The sequence below is a fragment of the Zingiber officinale genome, chromosome 5A (assembly GCF_018446385.1).
Source record: "Zingiber officinale cultivar Zhangliang chromosome 5A, Zo_v1.1, whole genome shotgun sequence".
NCBI classification, from domain to species: domain Eukaryota; kingdom Viridiplantae; phylum Streptophyta; class Magnoliopsida; order Zingiberales; family Zingiberaceae; genus Zingiber; species Zingiber officinale.
Window position 1 is genome coordinate 91,067,301 of NC_055994.1, and position 22,468 is coordinate 91,089,768.

At 38.6% G+C, this 22,468-nt stretch overlaps 1 protein-coding gene across 4 annotated transcripts; it reads left to right on the forward strand.

Annotated features, from left to right (window-relative positions):
* The first annotated feature begins 4,190 nt into the window (after positions 1–4,190).
* On the forward strand, positions 4,191–12,269 carry LOC121980957 (BTB/POZ domain-containing protein NPY4-like). 4 transcript variants are annotated; one of them, XM_042533242.1, is made up of 6 exons: positions 4,191–4,349; positions 4,487–4,659; positions 5,051–5,772; positions 7,420–7,489; positions 9,998–11,179; positions 11,485–12,269. In XM_042533242.1, the coding sequence occupies exons 3-6, from the start codon at positions 5,711–5,713 to the stop codon at positions 12,058–12,060; spliced, it is 1,890 nt and encodes a 629-aa protein (XP_042389176.1). In that variant the 5' UTR covers positions 4,191–4,349; positions 4,487–4,659; positions 5,051–5,710; the 3' UTR covers positions 12,061–12,269. The 4 variants fall into 4 exon arrangements, with proteins under 4 accessions (XP_042389176.1, XP_042389177.1, XP_042389179.1 ...); XM_042533243.1 differs by having other exon boundaries at positions 4,563–4,659; XM_042533245.1 differs by lacking the exon at positions 7,420–7,489.
* Positions 12,270–22,468: the final 10,199 nt, after the last annotated feature.

The following is a 22,468-nucleotide window of genomic DNA, read 5'->3' on the forward strand; positions in this document are numbered from 1 at the left end:
CCGGGTCTTCCCGCCAGTTGTCAAGTCCCACAGACCCAACTAGACTTCGGTCGATTGTCAGGTCTCGCAGACCCAATTGAACTTCGACTGATTGTCAGATCTCGTGGACTCAATTAGATGTAAAATACGGTACCCAAATAGTATTTAAATAATAAGGTTATTGGACAAATAATCTTATTGGATTTTTCAGGGATTTTTAGGAATTTTCTGGGATTTAATCGGAGCTCGTATGACGTATTTTAAGGGGATTAATTATGGGTTACGAGAAAGCCTCTTTAGGATATCCAAATGTGGGAGTTGATTGAGGAATGTACTTAGGATTTAATTAAGCAAGCCTAAGTATATAAACCTTATTGTTACTGTGCCCTAGCCACCGTCCACCCGAGCCTTTCCCGTTTCTTCCTCTCTCGCTCGAACCGCCGCAAATGCCACCCCTCTCGTTCGATCGCCGGAGCTGGATTTGCCGCCGAGCTCCCGGAGTTTCCCTCCCATGCACGGGCTGCCTTCGGCCAAGAGCAGGGAGGTGTCGTCCTTTCATGTGCGGCACCTGATTATCGGCACCGATTTCCCTTCTTCTCTATGCCCTAGCCGTCTCCCTCCCTCTCTCAGCCGATGTTGCGCCACACGCCACCGCCCGACGCCGGTTACCCCTTCGTGTCGTGCCCTAGATCCCTATTCCACCGCTGAGCGTCGCCGGGATGCACTGCTTGATGTCAATTCTCCAGCCACTGGGTGGATTCGGCCGAGAGCAGGGAGCGTGGCTGGGGTCGTCGCTTTTCGCCTCGTCTAAGCCAGCCGCTTCATCCACCGCTGTCAATTTCTCCCCTGTCATAGCCAGAGCAGATCCATTATCGACCGACAGGAGAAATCAGATCCATTTCCCGATCAATTGAGCACTGACTGAACAGTACCTTTACACGAGGTCTCCTTGTTGCACGTCTAGAGGTAATTTGTTAACCCTAGTAGAGAATTTAGGTAATGGAAGTTTGTATAGTGTTGATTTGGAATGTCGGTTTGAGTGACAGTAGCTCTACTTAGCATCGGTTGCCATTCTCCAGCAGCGTCATTCTTCAGTAGCGAATCATCAGTTGGGGCATCCGGATTTGGAGGTAAGGTTGTTGAGTTTAAGTTTTAAATTGGATTACACGATTCCGTATAGATTCTGATATCAGATTGTATAGGTTTGGGAATTTATGGATTTGTGATTGTTTAGGTGTTCTTGCTGGGGTGAATGCATCTGATTTATTATTCATACATTGAGGTGAGTTATTGTTTGATTTTGGAGTTAGATTAAGTGAGGTAGATGAATTATGTAAGATTTGGTTTTGGATGTTTAGTAGAGATGATAAAAATGGATTATATTAGTTGAGATTGTGTTTGGGTTATCACAATTGGAGTTTAGATGACCACTTTGGATTGATTCAATTTGGGGTTCCTTAATCAGAAAGAGAATAGGTTTATTTATTTGGTCCTGATATTTAGTTTAGCTAAATTGTATATGTGTATGCAGGACTCTGATTACGAGACGGTAGTTTCTGACGTGAGGATTGTTTGGCACGATCTACGTATAAAGGCGGGTACTTCTTGCTTTATCTCTTTAGTATTTTGATCCTAGTGCATGAGCTTTATGTTCAGATAGTTGCTGTATCTATCTTGACTCCACTCTTATTCTTCCTGCGGTTGATACTTCCACTCGATCTTTGAGCTACTCGTTTCTGTATCTATACAGTCTCTCGTTGCTATATTTAGCAGATACTATAGTACTAGGTATTGGATACCGGATACCGGACATTAGATAGTAGGTATTGGATATATGGACACCGATACCATGTTTACCGCTTTGATTTCGCTTATTTACACACCTTGTCGAGCCTTGGCTTCATGTAGCACACCTGTTTATATATATATGATGATCGTGCATTTTCGCATCATGTCATTGCATGCATAGCCGACGACTTTGGCCCTTGTGGTTGAGACGGTCGTTGGCTCGAGCCGCACGCTCGGCTGCTCATGGCGGGTTGTCAATCATTTTTCGTGCCGCACACTCGCCACTCATGGGTAGTGGCGGCTGGAGTGCAGGGACCCCGTCGCAGACGTAGCTATTCACTACTATGCACTGTCCATCCGCCACTCGAGAGTAGTGGCGACCTTTGGGTGGTACAGTTGTCATCGATCCGCCTCTCGACCATACAGGGTCGTGGTGCAGAGAGGTGGGCGGTGACCATCCGTACATACCTGTTGTTATTATATCTCTGGTTGTTTACTTATCCGTTGTTGCTTATCTATGCTGTTGCTAGATTATACTGTTGTTGTTTTTATGTTATGTTTACATAGGTTGAGATTTATACCGTGATATGTGTTTAGACACGGCCTACTTACTGCTGACATGTATATACCTCACATGATACCATGTAGTTATGAGCGATGTAGCAGGACTTTGCTACACTTTACCTTCTACCACTAGCCTAGGATATGGTTTCAGGTATGGACACTTATTATGTTATCACTGTAGTATCTGCTATTTCTTTACGAGACTGTATACCTTTGCATCTCTAGTTTGTTTTACTATACTCATGCACTATCAGTCTATTACCCGCTGAGTCTTTATACTCACCACCCCGTATATTGGTAATTTCACCAGGTAGCAGGTAAAGGATTTATGGAGTCGCCTGGAGATCCTGTCCGCCAGTTCCACGTCACATTCGAGGACGACCTTACGATTTTGGTATTTCTTACGCTATTTATATTTTAGGTTTTGTACTTGTTTATGTATTTAAGTTCTCTTGTATTTGGTTTGATATTATTGTGTCAAGCCGAGCCGGCTCGCAGTTAGTTGATTTATGTTTTGTGATTGTTGTTTGTGATTTCCGCTGCGTTGATTTTTAGTACAGCTATGTGGGCTGATTAATATATTTATATATCTGCGTGGTTGTGTTTATTTCTGTTTCAGCCGAGTAGGCTGATTATATAACTGCGTGGTTGTGTAGATATATTCCAGCCGTATGTGGCTGATGTATTTTGTATGTATGTATGTCTCAGATTGTCACCCGTACAGGGGAGATGCTGCCGAAATTTTTCGGTACGGTCTCCTCTGGGGGCGTGACACAATTAGACTTTCCGCTAGATATCGGGTCTCGTGAATCTATTTGGATTTCGCACCAGCTATCGGGGTCTAACTAGATTTCAGCTTGGTGTCAGGTCCTTTAGAGTAGTAAACTCTTGCACACTTGGTTGAAAGGTTAGACAAACAACATATCTAATTTTAACTTATTTATCATTTATTAAAATCAGATTATTAATATAACCTGTACCAATACTTAACTCCTAATTTTTTCTTACCATATTAGTAGAGAGAAAATAAGAAACTTGTAAAAAGCTACCGTTGGAGATGCTCTAAGGGCATCTCCAATGGTGGATGAGTTTTTAGCTTTTTGACATGACTCTCATAAAAAATGAAGGAGAAAAAAAAGTAAACTCGATTAATATTATTGATTAGCCTTGGGATGATTAGCCTGACTCTAAGAAAATTTTTCATCGGTCATTAGGATAAATCAGAAATTGTGCACGACAGACAACGTAGAAGCCTAACATCCTTTGATTGCGCTTTTCATTTAGAGAAAAATTTCTATAAATATACTATAATTAGGGATCAAAACACGAATAACTAAGATAACAATTTGGATAATTTACCGCAACATCATAACCCGACAATCTAAAAAACAAGGAAAAAAAACTATTTAAGAACTGGGTTTGATTTGATGATACCTAAGAAAGAGAATCATGAAGTCGTTTATTCATTAATAAGCTCCAATTGTTTATTATTTGTTTTAAGGATTCTAATATCATGGTAAAAAATCTCCTTTTCTTCTTGTCATAATTATCATAAATATCCTACTAAATTTAAAACAAGATATAGATATTATGCTTAATTAATTAATCTATCAATATTATTGTTTGTTGATATATACAATGTTATAAAATAATTATTATTAATTAATGATTCTTATTATTAATTTTAACGAAGGCCATCAACGGTAGACCCGACTCCGGATCAGATCCGGGTCGACGTATTGGGTATCCATGAATTTTGTTATAGTTTTTATACTTTAGCGAACAATTTTTAGTTTACTTTAAAAATCAATTAAATAGACATTAAAAACTCAAGATTCATTTCTTTCTCATCTGCTTTTAAAAACTCTCGCAACAATGACAGCGAAGCGAAACAGTGTCAAAGATGGAGCGTCAGAGACAGAAGGAAGAAGCGTGGTGGAGCTCTGACGCAAGGGAGGAACAACCGCATTATTCCATGTAAGACATGGCCAAGGAAGTGAAGTGACCAATGGAAAAAGGTATGATCCCTTCGATGGCAGATGGAGAGGTGATGTTAAATTCTCCCATTTCTTGTTCCATCAATTTTTGTCCGCTTCTCCTGACGTCCTTTCCTTGTTGCAATTGCGATTGCGATTGCAATTGCATTCAAGTGTAGTTTTGCCTTTATTACGTCCCCCGCTTCTTGAGATCTCGTCTTACTCTTCTGTGTCTGTCCTCTGAACGTGCGGAAGCGAGGAGGAAGACCACTGAGTAGGGGTGTTAAGGACGATGGCCATCAGCTTGATGCTGTTACTTCTGGAATGATCTCAATCGGATATCTGAGAAGCGGTAACTCTTCTTTTCCATAAGTTCGACCTCAAACCCCCAATTGATGAGTCAAATCGAGTTTTTTTTTTTTTTTTGATCGGGGTTAAGGTTTCTCGTTTGCTTTTCGTGGAATTTTCTCAGCTTTCCAAAAGACCAAGGTTGATCTTGATTCGATTTTTAATCATTCTTCTCTTTTAGATCTTGCCGTGGTTTTTAGTTGGTTAGCAGGTGAGCCTGCCTGTTTAGGCAACTGTAGGGAGGCATGGGTTCTCTCCACTTGTTAAGATTCCCTTCCGCAGTGGTTACCATGGTCTCCCTACACGCTCTGCTCCTCTTCTGGAGAAAGATGCTCGCTGTCTGGTTTTACTGAAACCCTACCCCTCACCTCGAGATGCTGTCTTTCTCTTCGCAGGCAAAAACCGCAACTTGGAGGGGGAGCTGGAGGGGGGAATGTGGTTCTGAGCGCTACACTGCTGAGGCGCGCAACACCTCCCACCAGATCTCAAGAGCGGAGAAAAGGAGGAGGAGCCAGAGGGGGCAAAAATTATTTACTATTCGATCGAGGGGCAGTGGTGTCAGGTTGTGCTTGTGTGTGGCCCTGTGTTTTTCCGATTTGTTTACTGATATAGAGAGAAGGGGAGTGAGGTAGGCCATTGATCACCTTGTGTTGACTCCGGACTCCGTGGGCATCTGCCGCCGCTCGGGGGGGCAGTGAATCCTCTTTATATGACCGCTTCCTGCGCCCTTGTGCTGGGTCTATCTGCAGGAGTTGGGAATTTTTTTGCCTTTGTTTCTCTAGATCGTAGAGACCACTCGATTGCTCTTCATTTGGAACAAATAGTTGAGGCATAGGGCATAGTTTTTTCGCAGGCTGTTGTTTCAGCATTAGGCCATCTCTCATGGGGAAAAAAATAATCCACTGGCCATCCATTTCGTGGAGCATGCCTCACATGGTGTGGATTACCTGCGTAATGGGAGATTAAGGATTGTGGATTTGAAATACTTCAGTGTTGTTGAAGAGGTCTTTTTTGCTTCCCCCGCCCCACTTTTTCCTTTTCTATTTCTTGGCAATATGAAGTACATGAAACTTGGATCGAAGCCTGATGCATTCCAGGCTGATGGCAACAACATCAGGTATAGCCCTTATCTGTTGACACCTATTTATGTGTTTGTTGTCATGTTTTTATAAAAGATTTTTTTGTAAATAAGATTTGCAAAGAGATTGTGTTATTACTTATTAGCCAACCAAAATTTTCTCTCATCGCTTTCAGTTGATTTAAAGAAGTAGCTTTTGCCAAAAAGGTTGGATCTATATTTCAATCTGATGTAATTTGCTTTTATGGTCATCTTAATCTTCATCTATGATCTGCTTCTGTGTTTATTTCAATAATGACATATTTGTTAAAAGGTTGTTATTTCTCAGTGCATGTTTAGGGTTTAACTTAGCTTACATAATAACCATAGTATGCGTTATTCCTTATTTGCAACCCAACTTTTACTCTCATCGCTATCAGGTGATTTAAAGAAGTTGCTTTTGGCAAAAAAAGTAGGGTGTCATTATTTTAATGGGATGCAACGTTCGTTATGCTCATCGTGATCTCCATCTGGAATGTATTTGGGCTGTTTATTTTTGCATTGACATATTAAAGATTGTTCTTTTCAATCCATGTTCATGTGTAACTTTCTTACATAAGAACAGCCTAATGCATTTCTATCATGATTGCCTATGTGTGACAAACTTCAACTTGATGTCTTAAACAACCTAGAATTGAGGGCATTTTTTAGTGCATGCTGCTTAACCATTACTGTTTTCGGTAAGGATTGACAACCTAGAATTGAGGGGATTTTTGAGCCCATGCTGTTTAACCGGAACTGTTTTCAGTATGATTGACATACTATTTAACATTTAGAGCAAATATTAAAAAAAGAAGAGAGTAAACAAATCTTTCAAGAAAGATATGCATTAGATGACAGGAATATCTAACAATTATATATGTAAGATTGTGGCGTTACCAGTGCTAGCGCTACTCAGTGTTTCACACATGATTTTGCTATAGTTGAGTGGAGAGAGAAGATTCATGTTGTTGACTGATAGTAGTTGCGGCAAACACTGCTTGACAAAGATGATGAGTCTTTTCAAGGGGAAAAAATGAGAATACAGACTTCAAAGTAGTGAAAACATGCTCTTCTTCGTCCTGGAGCTGAATAAGAGCATGCTGTATCTGTAAATTGCACCTGTGGCTATCTCTCTTTGGCAATTATCTTTAGAGTTTGCTTACTAAAGAAGTTAGAGAAAGAATGTAATCTGTTTCTAGGTGGTGGTATATATGGGTTGTTTGATCTCTTTCCTTTCAGGATGTAAATCAATCTTCAATCCATCCATATCCTTATTGTTCTTTAATCAAGATTTTTTATTTATTTATTTTTTTTTGTGTGATTTACCTCCTTTCACATGAGGAGAGATCCTCTGCATTGGTGGGAGGCAATGCCCCCCACCTGTTATTGCCTACCACCTATCTACCTGTCCTGGTTCAGGAGCGGACTAGGACAGGCGGTCTAGAGGATCCGCTCCCCCTTCACATAACTTGGGGATGGGCTGTGAGCGGCTTCTGGGTTGAGTGTAATCACATTTTGCTATAATTTAATCAAGATTTTTCAGTTTCTGTTTTATTTACTTCTAATCCTTCCATTAGGATTAGATGCCTTCCTTATCCCATTCTGCCAGCATAAAATACCTATTTATTGATAGATATTCTTTTTTTTAAAAAAAATTCTTTCCAGGTTTGTTGCATCCGAGCTGGCGGCTGACATTGTTATTAATGTAGGAGATGTGAAGTTTTATTTGCACAAGGTATTATCTCCACTATTTTGAAACAGTAGTACTTGTAGAGAAAAAATTCCAGAAGGTCGATATTTACCTTTTTAAATTCATTTTCTGTCAGATACTTTGGGATACAAGTTTCCTTATTTTTATGGTCTCCTGGATGCTTTTTTATTGAGTTTAATCTGTTCTCTCCATTTTTTTTGTGTTTGTGTAGAGATTTGAAAGTTCTGCAGGATTGTGATTTTTGGGAGTTGCTATAAGAGCATCCACAGCGGATAGACCCCCGTTGAGAGCTCCTTCGTTGCCACATCTACGCCACATCAAAAGTTAAAAACCTCATACCTCTTTCCACTATCAAAAAACCTCTCAACAACTCCCTCATGAATCCCACACTTTTCATTATATATAATTCTCATTTCTCCTTCATATTTTATATTATACACCATTAATTTTTTATAAAATTTAAATTTATAAATTGCTAACATGAAACAACATTAATAATTAAAAAAAATACATAAATATTATAGTGCATCAAATAAAAAGACATAAATTATAATAATAGTCCTAAAAATAAACGTAAACTCATCTACACCAAGCCATGCCTCTGTTTAATTGTTTCCACCATTTTCTCATGTAAATAAAGTCGTCCTGGTGTCATCTCACTGGTATCCTTCATAAGAATTTCATAATCCTTATGAAAGATCTCGGCTTCCTGCAAAGCCATTTTTTGGATTTGATATTCTTTAATATCTTACCATTCTTCATCGATGCTATGTTCCATTGTGTCACCCTCTCTGGCTTTAGATTTGCCCTTTCTCTTCGCTGCCTTTTGCCTTATAGGACGAATGCGGACTTCAGAGTCATCTAAATCAACACTGGTATCTGGATTTGATGTTGAAGTGTTTCCCCCTAATTCGGATGTCCTTGCCTTCTTGTTAGAGTAATGAGCAACTGATTGTGGAGTATATTTCTCATATTCTTTGAGAACCCTCCACACATGCATATACTTAAAATCCTTGCTTTTGTTGTTGGCTTTCCACATATTCAATGCATTCTCCAACACATTCTCGTCACTCCAACCGCTTTGCCGATGAGTATAAAAATTATTATAAGTTGCAGAAAATTCATTTACCATCGGTGCAAACCTATAATAATGTGATTTCAGCTGCTGATAACTTCTCGTCATAGATCTAGTGGGGCGATGTTTGTTGTAGTAATCAGCTATACATTTCCAAAAAGCTTGATCCTTTTGGTCATTACCAATGATTGCATCAGTGCTTATAGTTGTCCATGACTTCGCAAGGACCACATCTTCATCGAGAGACCAAAATCTTCGTTTCGATTCATTTTCCTCCAGCTCAACTTCACGCTCCTCTTGTGATGAGTGTGGTGACAACTGAGTTGCAGGAACAGATGATGGTGTTAGAGATTCTTTGTCGCTGATAGATGGATCAATAGTTGCCCTTCTTGATTCATTCGAATGTATGACAGGTAGTTGAGTAGGAGAAAATACGTAAGGATAAAGCATCCCAAGTTGGATACCCATTGCTGACCAATCTTGGGATGGATACATACCAAATGGAGCTGGGGCGGCGTTACTTGGATTCCACGTCTGCAAAAAATTTTGAGAACTTTGGGAATTTGGAAAATTTGGAGAATATTGTGGAACATATGAAATATTTTGAATATTTGGAGGATATTGTGGGTGAGAGAAAATATGAGGATATTGGATATTTGGAGGAGTGCGAGTATTTTGAGAAGATGAATTTCCTTCCGTATTTGAAGAATTCAAAAGATTCATAAAGGAAGTATTGAGATTTTCATCCATCTCGAATATAAATAGGGAATGAAAGGAAGAAATGAGTTGAGAGCAAAGATTGCAATGGAATGAATGAAATTGATCCCATATTTATAGATTTTTTTTATATATTAAATAATGAAATTAAAATGTTGAACAACGGCTAAAAATTAGCCGTTGTTCAACGGCATGCAATCTGTTAACCGTTGCTCTCTTGTCTTTTTTTTAATTATTAAAAAAATTAAAATATAAAAAAAATTAAAAACCACGAAGAAGCGGCTCTGCAACGACAGAGCCGCTTCTTCGTGCGAGTGAAAAACCTCCCTCCCACTATGGGAGGGAGGTTTCTCCCTCATGACACGTCACAGTGGGAGCTCCGATGCTCTAAGTTCTGTGTTCTTTCTATAATGTTCCATAGGATTGTAATTATGCATGACATTTCTTTGCAGGACTTATTCTCTTTGCTATTATTAATTTTTAGTTGTATTTATGTCCAACTTTCTGAATGTTCAGCTTCGAAGTTTTCATGTTCCATTAATATGATGTTCTTGACCTCCCTGTTGGCTTTGGGATTTATTATAACTATGTTTCAGTATATTTTTTCCCCCTTTTTATAATCTTGACTTGAAGAATTACTGATCCTAGTGAATTTCATGCAGTTAATCCAATATCATTTTTCTCATACTAACTTATTCAACTCATACATGAGGCTCACAATCTTAAGTAATATTATGCAGTTCCCTCTTTTATCCAAAAGCCTTCGCTTGCAAAAGTTGGTGGCAGCTACAAATGAGGACAGTAACGATGAAATTGACATTCCTGATATACCAGGAGGACCTGCTGCTTTAGAAGTTTGTGCTAAATTTTGTTATGGCATGATTGTCACCCTCAATGCATACAATGTTGTTGCAGCTCGATGTGCAGCTGAATATTTAGAAATGCATGAAACAGTTGAAAAAGGGAATCTCATCTACAAAATTGAAGTCTTCTTGAGTTCCAGTATTTTACGCTCATGGAAGGACTCGATCATAGTCCTTCAAACCACAAAGTCTCTACTACCTTGGGCCGAGGATCTAAAGGTGATCAATCATTGCCTTGATTCCATTGCTTCCAAGGCGTCCATGGATCATTCTGAAGTTGATTGGTCCTACACCTACAATAAGAAGAAACTTCCATCTGAAAATGGTCTCGATCCCCATTGGAATGGTGTTAGGAAACAAATGTCTGTGCCAAAAGATTGGTGGGTTGAGGATCTATGTGATTTAGAAATGGATTTATATAAGCGGGTTATAGTCGCCATCAATACTAAGGGTAAAGTGTCGAATGATGTGATTGGAGAAGCTCTAAAAGCATATGCATACAGGAGGCTTCCAGGTTTTTCCAAAGGCTCTCTTATGTTTGGAAATGATCCAACGAAAACAAGGACAATACTGGAGAGTGTCATTTGGTTATTGCCAACTGAGCCAGGATCAGTTTCATGCAGTTTCCTGTTTAAGATATTAAGAGCTGCAAGCATATTGGAATGTAGCGAAATATATAGGAAAGAGTTAATCAAGAGAATTGGACAACAGTTGCAGGAAGCATCTGTAGCTGACATTTTGGTACCTGCTACAATGGGAGAGGCCATATATGATGTTGACTTAGTTGTAAGTGTTGTTGAAGAGTTTGTAATGCTGGACAGGGACACTGTTAGAAACAGCCCAGTCAGCTCTGAGGAACTGGTGGAGGTTAGGAGCCCCGTCTTTGTTCCAGCAAGTTCGAAAATCGCTGTTGCGAAGTTGATTGATGAGTACCTTGCAGAAGTTGCTAAAGACCCAAACTTACCTCTTTCCAAGTTTGTTGAACTTGCTGACATGGTGTCAGTTGCCTCAAGGCCAGTCCATGATGGACTTTATCGTGCCATCGACATGTACCTGAAGGTAATTTCTATCACTTCTCTGGTAAGAGGATTAAATATGATTGGACAGTTGCCTATACGAGTTAAAATTTGGAATAATCAGTAAGAACCCACAAATTCTTTCTCGCCTTTGAGTTTGTTTCTGTTTTGATTCACATTAAGATAATGATTTTGCAAAGAAGTTGTATCGGAGACTTAACACTGAAGTAGTATGGCTAATTCATGCAAGCTTTCAATTTTTCCCTCTAATTATTTCCCTTCATGTTTAAAAGTATTGTTACGAATTAATCACTGCTGTATTTGGCTGCTTCTGTCATGCTGGTTCAGGAACATCCAAGCCTAACCAAGAGTGAAAAGAAGAAAATATGTGGTCTAATGGACTGTAGAAAGTTGTCAACGGATGCTTGCATACATGCCGTGCAGAACGAGCGTCTTCCTCTCCGTGTGGTGGTCCAAGTTCTCTTCTTCGAGCAGATGAGAGCTTCTGCAGCAACCAGTGGAAGCGCACCTGAAGGCCCTAGCAATGTCAAGGCAGTGTTCCTTCGAGAAAATGGTGGCTCCTATGGCAGCTCAAGATCAGCCGTCACAACCAACACTGAGGAAGATTGGGATGGCGTTCTGACAACAGGAGATCTCAAGTCCACGAGTTTGGCTGGCAGAGGTGGAGGTAGTCAGAGAAGTACAAGCGGTGGCAATGTCAATAAACAGAGTGACGACAAATCCAATGGCAAAGTTAAGGGAATTCTGATGCCGAAGAAAATGCTCAGCAAGCTGTGGTCAGGCAAAGGTCAAGGTTGTGACAATAGCAGCTCAGACATGTCTGAGAGCCCGAGCCCAGATTCCATTAATCAAGAAGACTGCAAGTCCACACATTCAAGGAACACGAGACATTCAGTCTCGTAGTGAAATGAAAAACTGTCAAGTTATTCTAAATTTTTGATGCACTGTAATGCTTGATGTTGATTAGTATCACGAGTGACTGAACATCTTGGAAGCAAGAGGGATCAAATTTTGGTGGCTGGATTTGACCATAACTTATTACTTGGGGCATATTGAAAATTTAGTGTTCGTTGGGTGTTCTGAATGGACCATGAATAGTTCTTGTTACGTAATGGTGCCTTGTCTTTAAGGATTTGCATTTAGAATACTAAGTTAAATACTCTCGGATTTGAAGCTGCCACAAGTGTTTTAAATGTTCTGTGGAACACTTTGTATTAGTTATTTGGATGAATTGTAACATTCTAGCTCCAGGCATTCTTCAGAGTTGGTTCCTAAGTTATGTATAAGGAGATAAATCTATAGTCGACCGTTAGAGTTTGAGAAAAGTTTTTCTCCGAAGGGATGCATATGTCGGAAATTGACTTTTATCTCATTATAATAAATTTGTCGTCCTTTAGTTAACTGAGCACCTCTAGAAGAACAAATTATTTGGATGAATGATGAATCAAGTAATATCGAATCTTGGACGATCGGTAAAGGAAGTGCTCACGATGGGTGGTCAGTTCCATGTTATGCATAAGTTATTTAGATGAATAAATTATTAATTGATGGATGTGCAGAACAAACCCATTCTTATTCAGTCTAGCTATACAAGTGGCTTTGATACCGTTAGATAGGATTAGAGATTGCTCTGTAACATGATTTACTAAAATGTTATTTTAAACAACACCTTTATAATTTGTAGATTCAAAATTGATTCGTGTTGAATTCAGAATATCTTTTATCGTGAATTTAATGAAATCTTCATCTTTCTTGATAAAGCAATATGAACAAACAAAGAAACAAAAGAGGTATGAACATGGTATGTTGACTTTACTTCTACTGAGAAAATAAAATATACGATATTTGCACTATATATAAGAGATCTCTTGATCCTTCTTTAGTTTTTCTAGTTTTGCTATGTTGACTGACTTCTAATGAGATAATTAAATCAATAATATACGATATTTGTACTATATATATATATATATATATAAAAGATCTCATCCTTCATAAGTTTTTCTAGTAAACGAATCTTACCTTTATCCTTTTTTAACATCTAAAAAAAAAATTGAAACCAAAATATGTCTATAAAAGCATCTACTGTCATGCGAGCTCTTGGAGAATTTCCTCGTTGTCATATCAATGTCATGTCAAAAGTAAAAAAATTTTATACATCTTTTCACTGTTAAAAAAATCTCTCAACAATTCCTTTATGCCCCACACTTTCTTTTTAATTATTTAAATATAATATAAGATAATTAAATAAAACATAAGATAATATAAAATAATTAAGTATATCATAATTAATAAATTATTTTTTACTAACTACAATCGTAAGATGCCTAAATCCTAAACCCTAATCGGTCTGCTTATTGCCTTAGTCCTAAGAAAGCAGAAGAATTGCAGCATTAGATGGTGGAGTTGTTGGAAAAAGGACACATCTAAGAGAGCATGAGCCCCTATGTAGTTCTTGCCCTACTAGTGTCGAAGAAGGATGACTCGTGCCATATGTGTGTTGATAGTAGAGTCATCAACAATCTTACAGTAAAATACTAGTTTCCAATTCTCCACTTGGACAATATATTGGATCAACTATCTAGTTCTAAGGTCTTCTAAAAATTGATCTTAAAAACAAATACCACGAGATCAGAATAATACTTGGTGATGAATGGAAAACAACATTCAAGATGTAGTATGGGCTATATGAGTGGATGATTATGCCTTTTAGACGGTCCAATGCACCCAACAATTTCATGAGGGTTATGCATCAGATCTTGCGACTCTTTATGAAAATGTTTGTAGTGGTATACTTTGACAACATCCTCGTTTATAATCTGACATGGGCATCACACTTAGATCATCTCCGTGTTGCCTTCGAAAAGTTGAAAATGGTGTGCTTATTTTAAACAAGAAGAAGTGCTCTTTCTTTACTACATCAGTAACTTTCCTCAGCTTTATTATGTCTACTAATGGTGTACACACAGATTAAATAAAGATAGATGCAGTTTTGTAGTGGCCTCAACCAAGAACCTTGCACGATGTCAGAAGTTTTCATGGCTTAACTTCTTTCTGCTATCGGTTTATCAGAAATTTCAGCACTCTGATTGCTCCTATCACTGAGTGTCTCAAGGGAAGGGATTTCAAATAGAGAATGACCTAAATAACAATTTTGGCCCTTCTTGATTTTGACAAATTATTCAAGGTTAATTGTGATGCATCCGACATAGGTATTGGAGGTGTTCTAAGTCAATTTGGGTGACTAGTTGCTTTCTTCAGCGATAAACTCTCCAGGTCCAAAAAAAATATTCTACTTATGACTTGGATTTCTGCATTGTGCAGTTCTTGAAGAATTGGTGACACTACCTAGTACAGAAGAAGTTCATCCAATGTGCTGATCATGAAGCATTAAAGTACATGAATGGTCAACACAAGCTAAGCAAGTGGCATGCAAAGTGGGTGGTTTACTTACAAAAGTCCACCTTTACGCTAAGGCACCAAGCCGAAATCTGAACCATGTTGCAAATGCCCTGAGTCGCCATTCTTTATTACTCACCACCATGAGTACCAACGTTGTAGACTTTGAGGTTTTTCCTGATATATATGCAGCTAACCCATCATTTGAAAGGATATTCCAAAAAGTACATGATGGTCACCGACATGATTTTATTTTACATGGTTATCTATTTTATGAGTAACAGTTGTGCATTCTAGACTGCCCTTTAAGGCAACAAATTATGAGTGAGATTCATAATGAGGGGCACTTCGGACGTAATAAGACGTTGTCTCTCATCTCTACCAATTTCTATTGGCCCAAGTTGACCAATGATGTAGCTCACTTTGTTCACCGATGTTCTATATGCTAGTGGTCTAAGGGGTTCTCACAAATATAGACTTCTACACTCTCCTATCCATTCCTGAAGCTCCTTGGTTCAATGTTAACATAGATTTCATATTGAGATTACCCCACATCTAACGAACCTCAAATTTAGTTATTGTTGTAGTTGACAAATTCTCAAAGATGACACATTTCATAGCTTATAGGAAGACTCTAGATGCTGCCCGGATTGTCCATATTTACTTTAAGAAGATCATACGTTTATATGGCATTCCTCAGTCCATGACTTCAGATCGAGAACCAAATTCATCAGTCACTTCTGGAAGAGCTTATGGGGAAAATTAGGTATGTAGTTGAACTTTAGTAGTGTTTACTACCCTCAAACAAATGAACAAACCAAGCATGGTGAATCAGAGTCTAAGCAATCTTTTGAGATGCTTCACAAGAACTAAACCAAAGCAGTGGGACTTGCCATTACCTCAAACAGAGTTTGCCTATAACAAATTGAGAAACAAAATCACAGGACTGAGTCCTTTTGAGATTGTCTATGGGCAAAATCCATCGAGGGTTCTAGACTTAGCCCTTGTTCAACGTGTAGAGTAAATTAGTCCTAAAGTGGATGAGATGGCAAAGCATCTTCGAGATATTCATGAGTAGGTGAAACTAACAATTATGGAAAGCAATACCAAGTATAAGGCTCGGGTCGATAGTCATCGTCGACATGTACTTTTTGTTGGTTGCTACTCGGAAAGCCTAGAGGTTCCACTGTACAAAAATTTTGTACAAAGGTCTGAACCTTTTCCTAGCTACCATGTGTTCTTTTAAATTAAATTTTGGATCGCCTGCGGAACTTAACACGTTTGATCCAAAACTTAATCTATTTGTTCTTTTAGATTTTGACTTGGATCTCCTGCGGAACTTAACACGTTCGACCCAAGTCACCTTAAGTTATTAATTCCATTAAATATTAATTTCCATAATCGGTTCCCAGTACTGACGTGGCGAGGCACATGGCCTTCTTGGATATGGGAGCAACCACCACCGACTAGACAAAACCTTTTATAGAAAGCTAATATTTAATTTCCTAAAATAACTTTAGGTTAACCGAAAAAAACAATCAAATCACAAGGAAAAGAAAAACAAAAGAACACTATATCGAAAACAAATTCGAAACTCTAGAATCGTATGCCTCTTGTATTTAGTATTATTTCCAAAAATAACTAGTATGATGCGGAAAGAAAAATTACTAGTTATACCTTTTAGAAAAACCTCTTGATCTTCTACCGTATTCCTCTTCTAACCTCGGACGTTGTGTGGGCAACGATCTTCCGAGATGAGAAACCACCAACCACCTTCTTCTCCTCCTAGCTAGGTTCGGCCACAAAAAAAATAAAGCTTCACCAAGGAAGAAGAAAAACACCAACCAAGCTCCAAGAGATGCAAGCTTTCTCTCCTTCTTCTTCTTCTCCAAGTAGTATCCGGCCTCCACAAGAGCTCCAAGCAATAGAGAATTTCGGCCACCACAAAGAGGAAGAAAGGGAGAAGATGTTGGCCGGCCACACCAAAGAATAGGAGAGGGAGAATAATAGAGGTTGTATCTTGAGAAGGCACCCTCACCCCTTCTTTTATATTCCTTGGCCTAGGCAAATTAGGAAATTTAATTACAATAAAATTTCCTTAATTCCCTTGACATGATTTAATTGAGAAAAATAAAATAATATTTCCCAATTAATCTCTAATGGCGGCTACATCAAGAGGAAATAAATTAGACAAGTTTTAATCAATAAATTAAAACTTCCTAATTTGTTTCCGGAAATTTTAAAAATAAAATTTCTCTTTAAAAATCTCTTCATGGTTGATAAAAGGAAATTTCTATAATTTTAATTTTATCAACATGTGGATAATTTTAAAGAGAAAATAAAATATCTCACCAATCTACAAATAAGGAAAGAGATTTAATCTCTTTCTTTAATCTTTTGTAGATCTTTTACAAGAGAGATATTTTAATTTTAATTCTCTTTAATAAATTATTTCTTCCACATAATAAAAATTAAAATTAAAATCCCTTTTTAATTTAATTTGGCCGGCCCCCACTAGCTTGGGTTCAAGCTAGGGCCGGCCACCCAATTTTATACCTAGGCCGGCCCTAGCTTGATTCCCAAGCTAGCTTGGCCGGCCCCTTATTGATGGGTATAGATGGTGGGTATAGGTGGGTATAGAACTCTATAAATAAGAGGCTACGATAAGGACCGAGAGGAGGAATTGGTTTTGGTCTCCCGATAAAATTAAGCATCTCGTGTTCGCCCCGAACACACAACTTAATTTTATCAATAATAATTCATTCCACTAGAGAACTATTATTGAACTACCGCACCAATCCCAAATTACATTTTTGGGCTCCTTCTTATTATGAGTGTGTTAGTCTCCCTGTGTTTAAGATAACAAATGCCCACTAATTAAGTAAGTTACTGACAACTCACTTAATTAATATCTAGCTCTAAGAGTAGTACCACTCAACTTCATCGTCATGTCGGACTAAGTCCACCTGCAGGGTTTAACATGACAATCCTTTTGAGCTCCTCTTGAGGACATTCTCAACCTAGTATCACTAGGACACGCTTCCTTCTATAATCAACAACACACACTATAAGTGATATCATTTCCCAACTTATCGGGCTTATTGATTCATCGAACTAAATCTCACCCATTGACAAATTAAAGAAATAAATATCAAATATATGTGCTTGTTATTATATTAGGATTAAGAGCACACACTTCCATAATAACTGAGGTCTTTGTTTCTTTATAAAGTCAGTATAAAAGAAACGACCTCTAATGGTCCTACTCAATACACTCTAAGTGTACTAGTGTAATTATATAGTTAAGATAAACTAATACCTAATTACACTACGACCTTCAAATGGTTTGTTCCTTTCCATCTTGGTCGTGAGCTACTGTTTATAATTTATAAGGTACTGATAACATGATCCTCTGTGTGTGACACCACACACCATGTTATCTACAATATAAATTAATTGAACAACTACATTTATCACAAATGTAGACATTTAACCAATGTGATTCTTATTTCTAGATAAATGTTTATACCAAAAGCTAGGCTTTTAGTATACACTCTAACACTTTTTATGATTAGAGTTTTTATCTGGGTTATATTAACTCGTGATCATTTCCTTGTTGGAGAGTATAATAAGCTAAAGGATTGAAAAATCAAACCATGTGGAATACTACAGAAGATTAACTACAATGCCTTTAGGTTACGCATATAAGAGCAAAAAGCGCGCTAGGGGGGGGGGGGGGGGGGGGGGGGGGGATAGTGCCCATGACTTTTTAATATTTTTTTTGTAAAGCAATAGAGAAAATGTTGGATCGAGAAGCGCTAGGGGGGGGAGGGAGTGAATATCGCTCGTGGCTTTCACGTGTCGTAATCGGAAAACTATCGAGTAATAAATGCAACGAAAATGAAAGCAATCACACAGAAGACACCAATGGTTTACTTGGTTTGGAGCCTAGGGTGACTCTTACTCCAAGGCCCACGCTCTTTGAGCATTTACTTTGGGTAACAATTATATCGCGCAAAAGTTTACACAAGTATTACAACTTAATAGTAATTAAAATTTATACCAGAAACAAAAGTAGTAGATTCTGAAGCTCCGGGTCGTCAGGGACTTATAACAGCACTTCTGGGCGTCTCTTGGGCAGCAAACAATGGCTAGATGACTTGTGAATTGATGTTCTAAGGCTGTTGTTTGAGACCCCTTATAAAGCCTGCTGGAGGTGCTTGGAGGCGCCTCAAACCCCTTCCAAGGCGCCTCCATGCTGCCGAGTCAGCCGCGTGGATCAGCGCTGAAAACTTCTCCTCTGATCCATTTGAAGGCGCCTCCAATCTGCGGTCCAAGGCACCTCCAGCTCAGTCCGAGGTGCCTCCAGCTCTGTCGCGCGCAGGCTCTAATCCTTTGCACCCGAGGTGCCTCCAAGCTTCATGGAGGTGTCTCGGACACTGTTCATCCGAGGCTTAAGGTTGCTCCTTTGTACCTGCAAGATACGTTAGTTCAAAAAATATCCTGCAACACAAAGTTAGTACATAATATCATAAATATAAAGTCTGGCAGTCATCGGACTGTCCGGTTCTGACTTCAGATTTCGTACCGGAAACCCCAGGTCGAACCGACGCCTACTGTTCCCTCTTCTGGGGAACGCGCCCTCACCTACTCCACTCAGGAGAGCATACCTGTTTGCCAGTTCGGTCCTCCAGACCTACTGGACTTTCTGCCTAGGGTTACCACCCCCTAAGACCTAAGGTTACCGCCCCTAGGGTTTTTTCCACTTTGGGTTACCACCCCCTAGGACCTAAGATTACCCCCCTTAGGATTTCTCCTCCACCTAGGGTTACCACCCCCTAGGGGTTTTCTCCACCTAAGGTTACCCCCCCCCTAGGGCCTAAGGTTACCACCCCCTAGGGTTTTTCTATTGCCTAACCGCAGTTAGGACTTTCCTGCAAACTTGTTTAGGCTCATTATATAACAATTAAACTTAACTTTGAATCCCTTTTGCCATTATCAAAACTAAGGTTTGATCGTCGGATGCTTCCCGCACCAACAGAAAACACGACGGAAATAAAGAAGTAAAAGAAGAACAATAAAAACCAATCTAACAAATTATTTTTACTTGGTTCAGAGTCTGTGACGACTCCTACTCCAAGGCTCACACTCGTTGAGTGTTTACTATGGGAAATCCACTAAAATTTTGAATGTTTACACAATTAGTTTGAAATGAAAGTATAAGTAAACTAAAATTAATTATACCGATGACTTTGAAATGGAAGCTTGTGCGTAGTCATCGTCGGGGCAGTGTTCAGGTGTCGTGGAGAGCTTTTTGGACCAACATGCAAGTACAGAACTCATAGGGAAATGAATTGTTATTTGTGGCTGCCGAATATTGCTTTTATAAAGTGTTGAGGGCGCCTCCAACTTTATCTGAGACACCTCTAAATGAAAATTTGATCCCATTCACTTTGAACTCGATAACCTTCACAAATTGTGATTTTTATCTACACGAGGGCGCCTTCTAAGCTCTTTGAGGCACCTCTAATGTGCTCCAGGGTGCCTTCTATATGCTCCAGGGCACCTCACCACAACAAAAACTTTATCCTCAAAGTTTATCTGTGTAAGGGCGCCTCCTCCCTATCTAGGGCACCTTTGCACAACTCTGAGACATCTTCGCACAACTTTAGGCGCCTCAAACACTGTTCACCAGAGACTAACTTTTGTATTTCAGCTTCTGTAAAGCATGTTAGTCCAAATACCAAAAATATCCTATAAAATAGAGTTAGCACAAAATAGAATAGTATTTATTAATTAATTTGACTCTCTCGGGACTGTCTGGTTCTGACTTTTAGATTTTTCATGAAATCTTAGGTCGAACCGACGCTTACTATTACCTCAATGAGGAACACGTCCTCACCTACTCCTCTCAGGAGAGTTACCTTTTGCCAAACACCTATTTAGATTTTTTACTTAGCATCTAACCTTGACCTAGAAGGGGAGCCTTGGCGCAACGGTAAAGTTGTTGCCAGGTGACCAAAAGGTCACGGGTTCGAATCCTGGAAACAGCCTCTTGTAAAAAGCAGGATAAGACTGCGTACAATGGATCCTTCCCCGGGACCCCGCATGGCGGGAGCTTCGTGCACCGGGCTGCCCTTTTATCTAACCTTGACCTCTAAGACTTTTGCTAGACGTTCGATCTTGACCTGCCTAGATTTCTGCGTGGTATTCGTGACCCCCAGGACTTCCGCCCGATATCTTGATCTACTATGTGATCAATCCCTTGATCAAAACTTTGTGCCCAATCCCTTAATCAGGACTTTGTGCCCAGTTCCTTAACTAGGTCTTCATGCCCAGCCCCTTGACCAGGATTTCATTGCCCAGCCTCAACTAGGACTTGCTTGCACACTCAGGTAAGCTTGTTAGATCACAACAACCCTTAACTTTAAACCTTTTTCAATATCAAAACACAAGTTTGGTTAGCTGGTGCTTCTAGCACCAACAATGCCTTCTTGGTCATCTGAAGACTTTTGATGTCTTCAATGTAATGCACTTAACTCCTTATTTGATGATGCTGATAAAGCTATTATTAACTCGAGGGTGAGTTCTTTTTAACCCGGGGAGATTGATGCAGGCCTACCTAATTCATGATGAAGCCTAATATAACCTTTCAAATTTCAAAAGGGCATAACTTTTGAATCGAGATTTAGAATCAGGCTCTGTCGGTGTCCACATGTGCAAAATTCGAAAACCTACATTTGTTATCAGTGAAATTGTAACCGCCAAATTATAGCCCCAAATTTCATAATTTAAACCCTTTTTAGAGCTTTTTTTGTATTTTTGGTAATTTTTATTTTTAAGGTATTTAGGGTAATTTTGGTATTCCTGGTATTTATAGGAGAAGATTTGTCTTGATTCACATTTTGTTTTGAGTTAAGATCGTTCAGTTATGAACTTTCCTTTTCGGGTAAAAGATCTATTTTCTTTTTTTATAAGATTAGAATTAAGATCTGTTAATTGTAATTTCTTTCCTTTTAGGATAAAAGACTTATTTCCTTTTTTTATAAGATTAGAATTGAGATATGTTAATTATAATTTCTTTCTTTTATTTAGGTCTTAGCTTGTGATATATAAGTGTCTTATATAAATATTGAGGAATGATCCTTTATTCATAATAAAATTTCTTATTGTGGTAAAACTCAAAAGAACGACGTATTCTCTTCGTTTTAGAAAGATCCTCTTCTTGTTTTCTTCTCAATTTTCATTTTTTCAGTAGCTCACAAGATAATCGCTATCGTGCTTGGCGTCAACTTCTCACTTATATATGTAACTAAGATAATTCTTAAATATATCAAAGGGACAATTGATTATAAGCTTCTCTATTCATTAATGACAGATATCGAATTTTTTTATTTCAGTGATAGCGATTGGATTGGAAGTTATGATGATCACAAGAGCGCTACTGGATACACGTTTTATCCTGATAATGCTTCATTCACTTGGTCTTCAAAGAAACAATCAATTGTTGCTCTATCAACTTGTGAAGTTGAGTATATTGTTGCAGCCTCTTGTATTTGTCATGCTATTTGGCTAAAGAGATTGCTCCAAGATCTTAAATTGCAACAACAAGCTACAACCAAGATCTATTTGGATAACAAATCAGCAATTGATTTAGCCAAAAAACCTAGTTCATCATGAAAGATCCAAACATATCGATACTCGCTTTCATTTTATAAGGGAGTATGTTAAGTCAAAAGAAATAGAATTACATCATATGAAGTCAATTGATCAAATAGCTGATATATTTATAAAGCTTCTAAAAGGTGAACCTTTTCAATACCTAAGGAATTTGCCGGGAGTTCAAGGAGGAACAAGTTTAAGGGAGGCAGATGTTGGCATGTAATTAAACTTATTCCAAAGACAAATTGACTTC

What these genes read in the sequence shown, in the direction of transcription:
- LOC121980957 (XM_042533242.1), top strand. Translation starts at nt 5,711, where the DNA reads ATGAAGTACATGAAACTTGGATCGAAGCCTGATGCATTCCAGGCTGAT. An exon ending in GCTGATGGCAACAACATCAG is followed by an intron (nt 5,773 to 7,419) that starts GTATAGCCCTTA and finishes AATTCTTTCCAG; the next exon opens with GTTTGTTGCATCCGAGCTGG. An exon ending in CCATCGACATGTACCTGAAG is followed by an intron (nt 11,180 to 11,484) that starts GTAATTTCTATC and finishes ATGCTGGTTCAG; the next exon opens with GAACATCCAAGCCTAACCAA.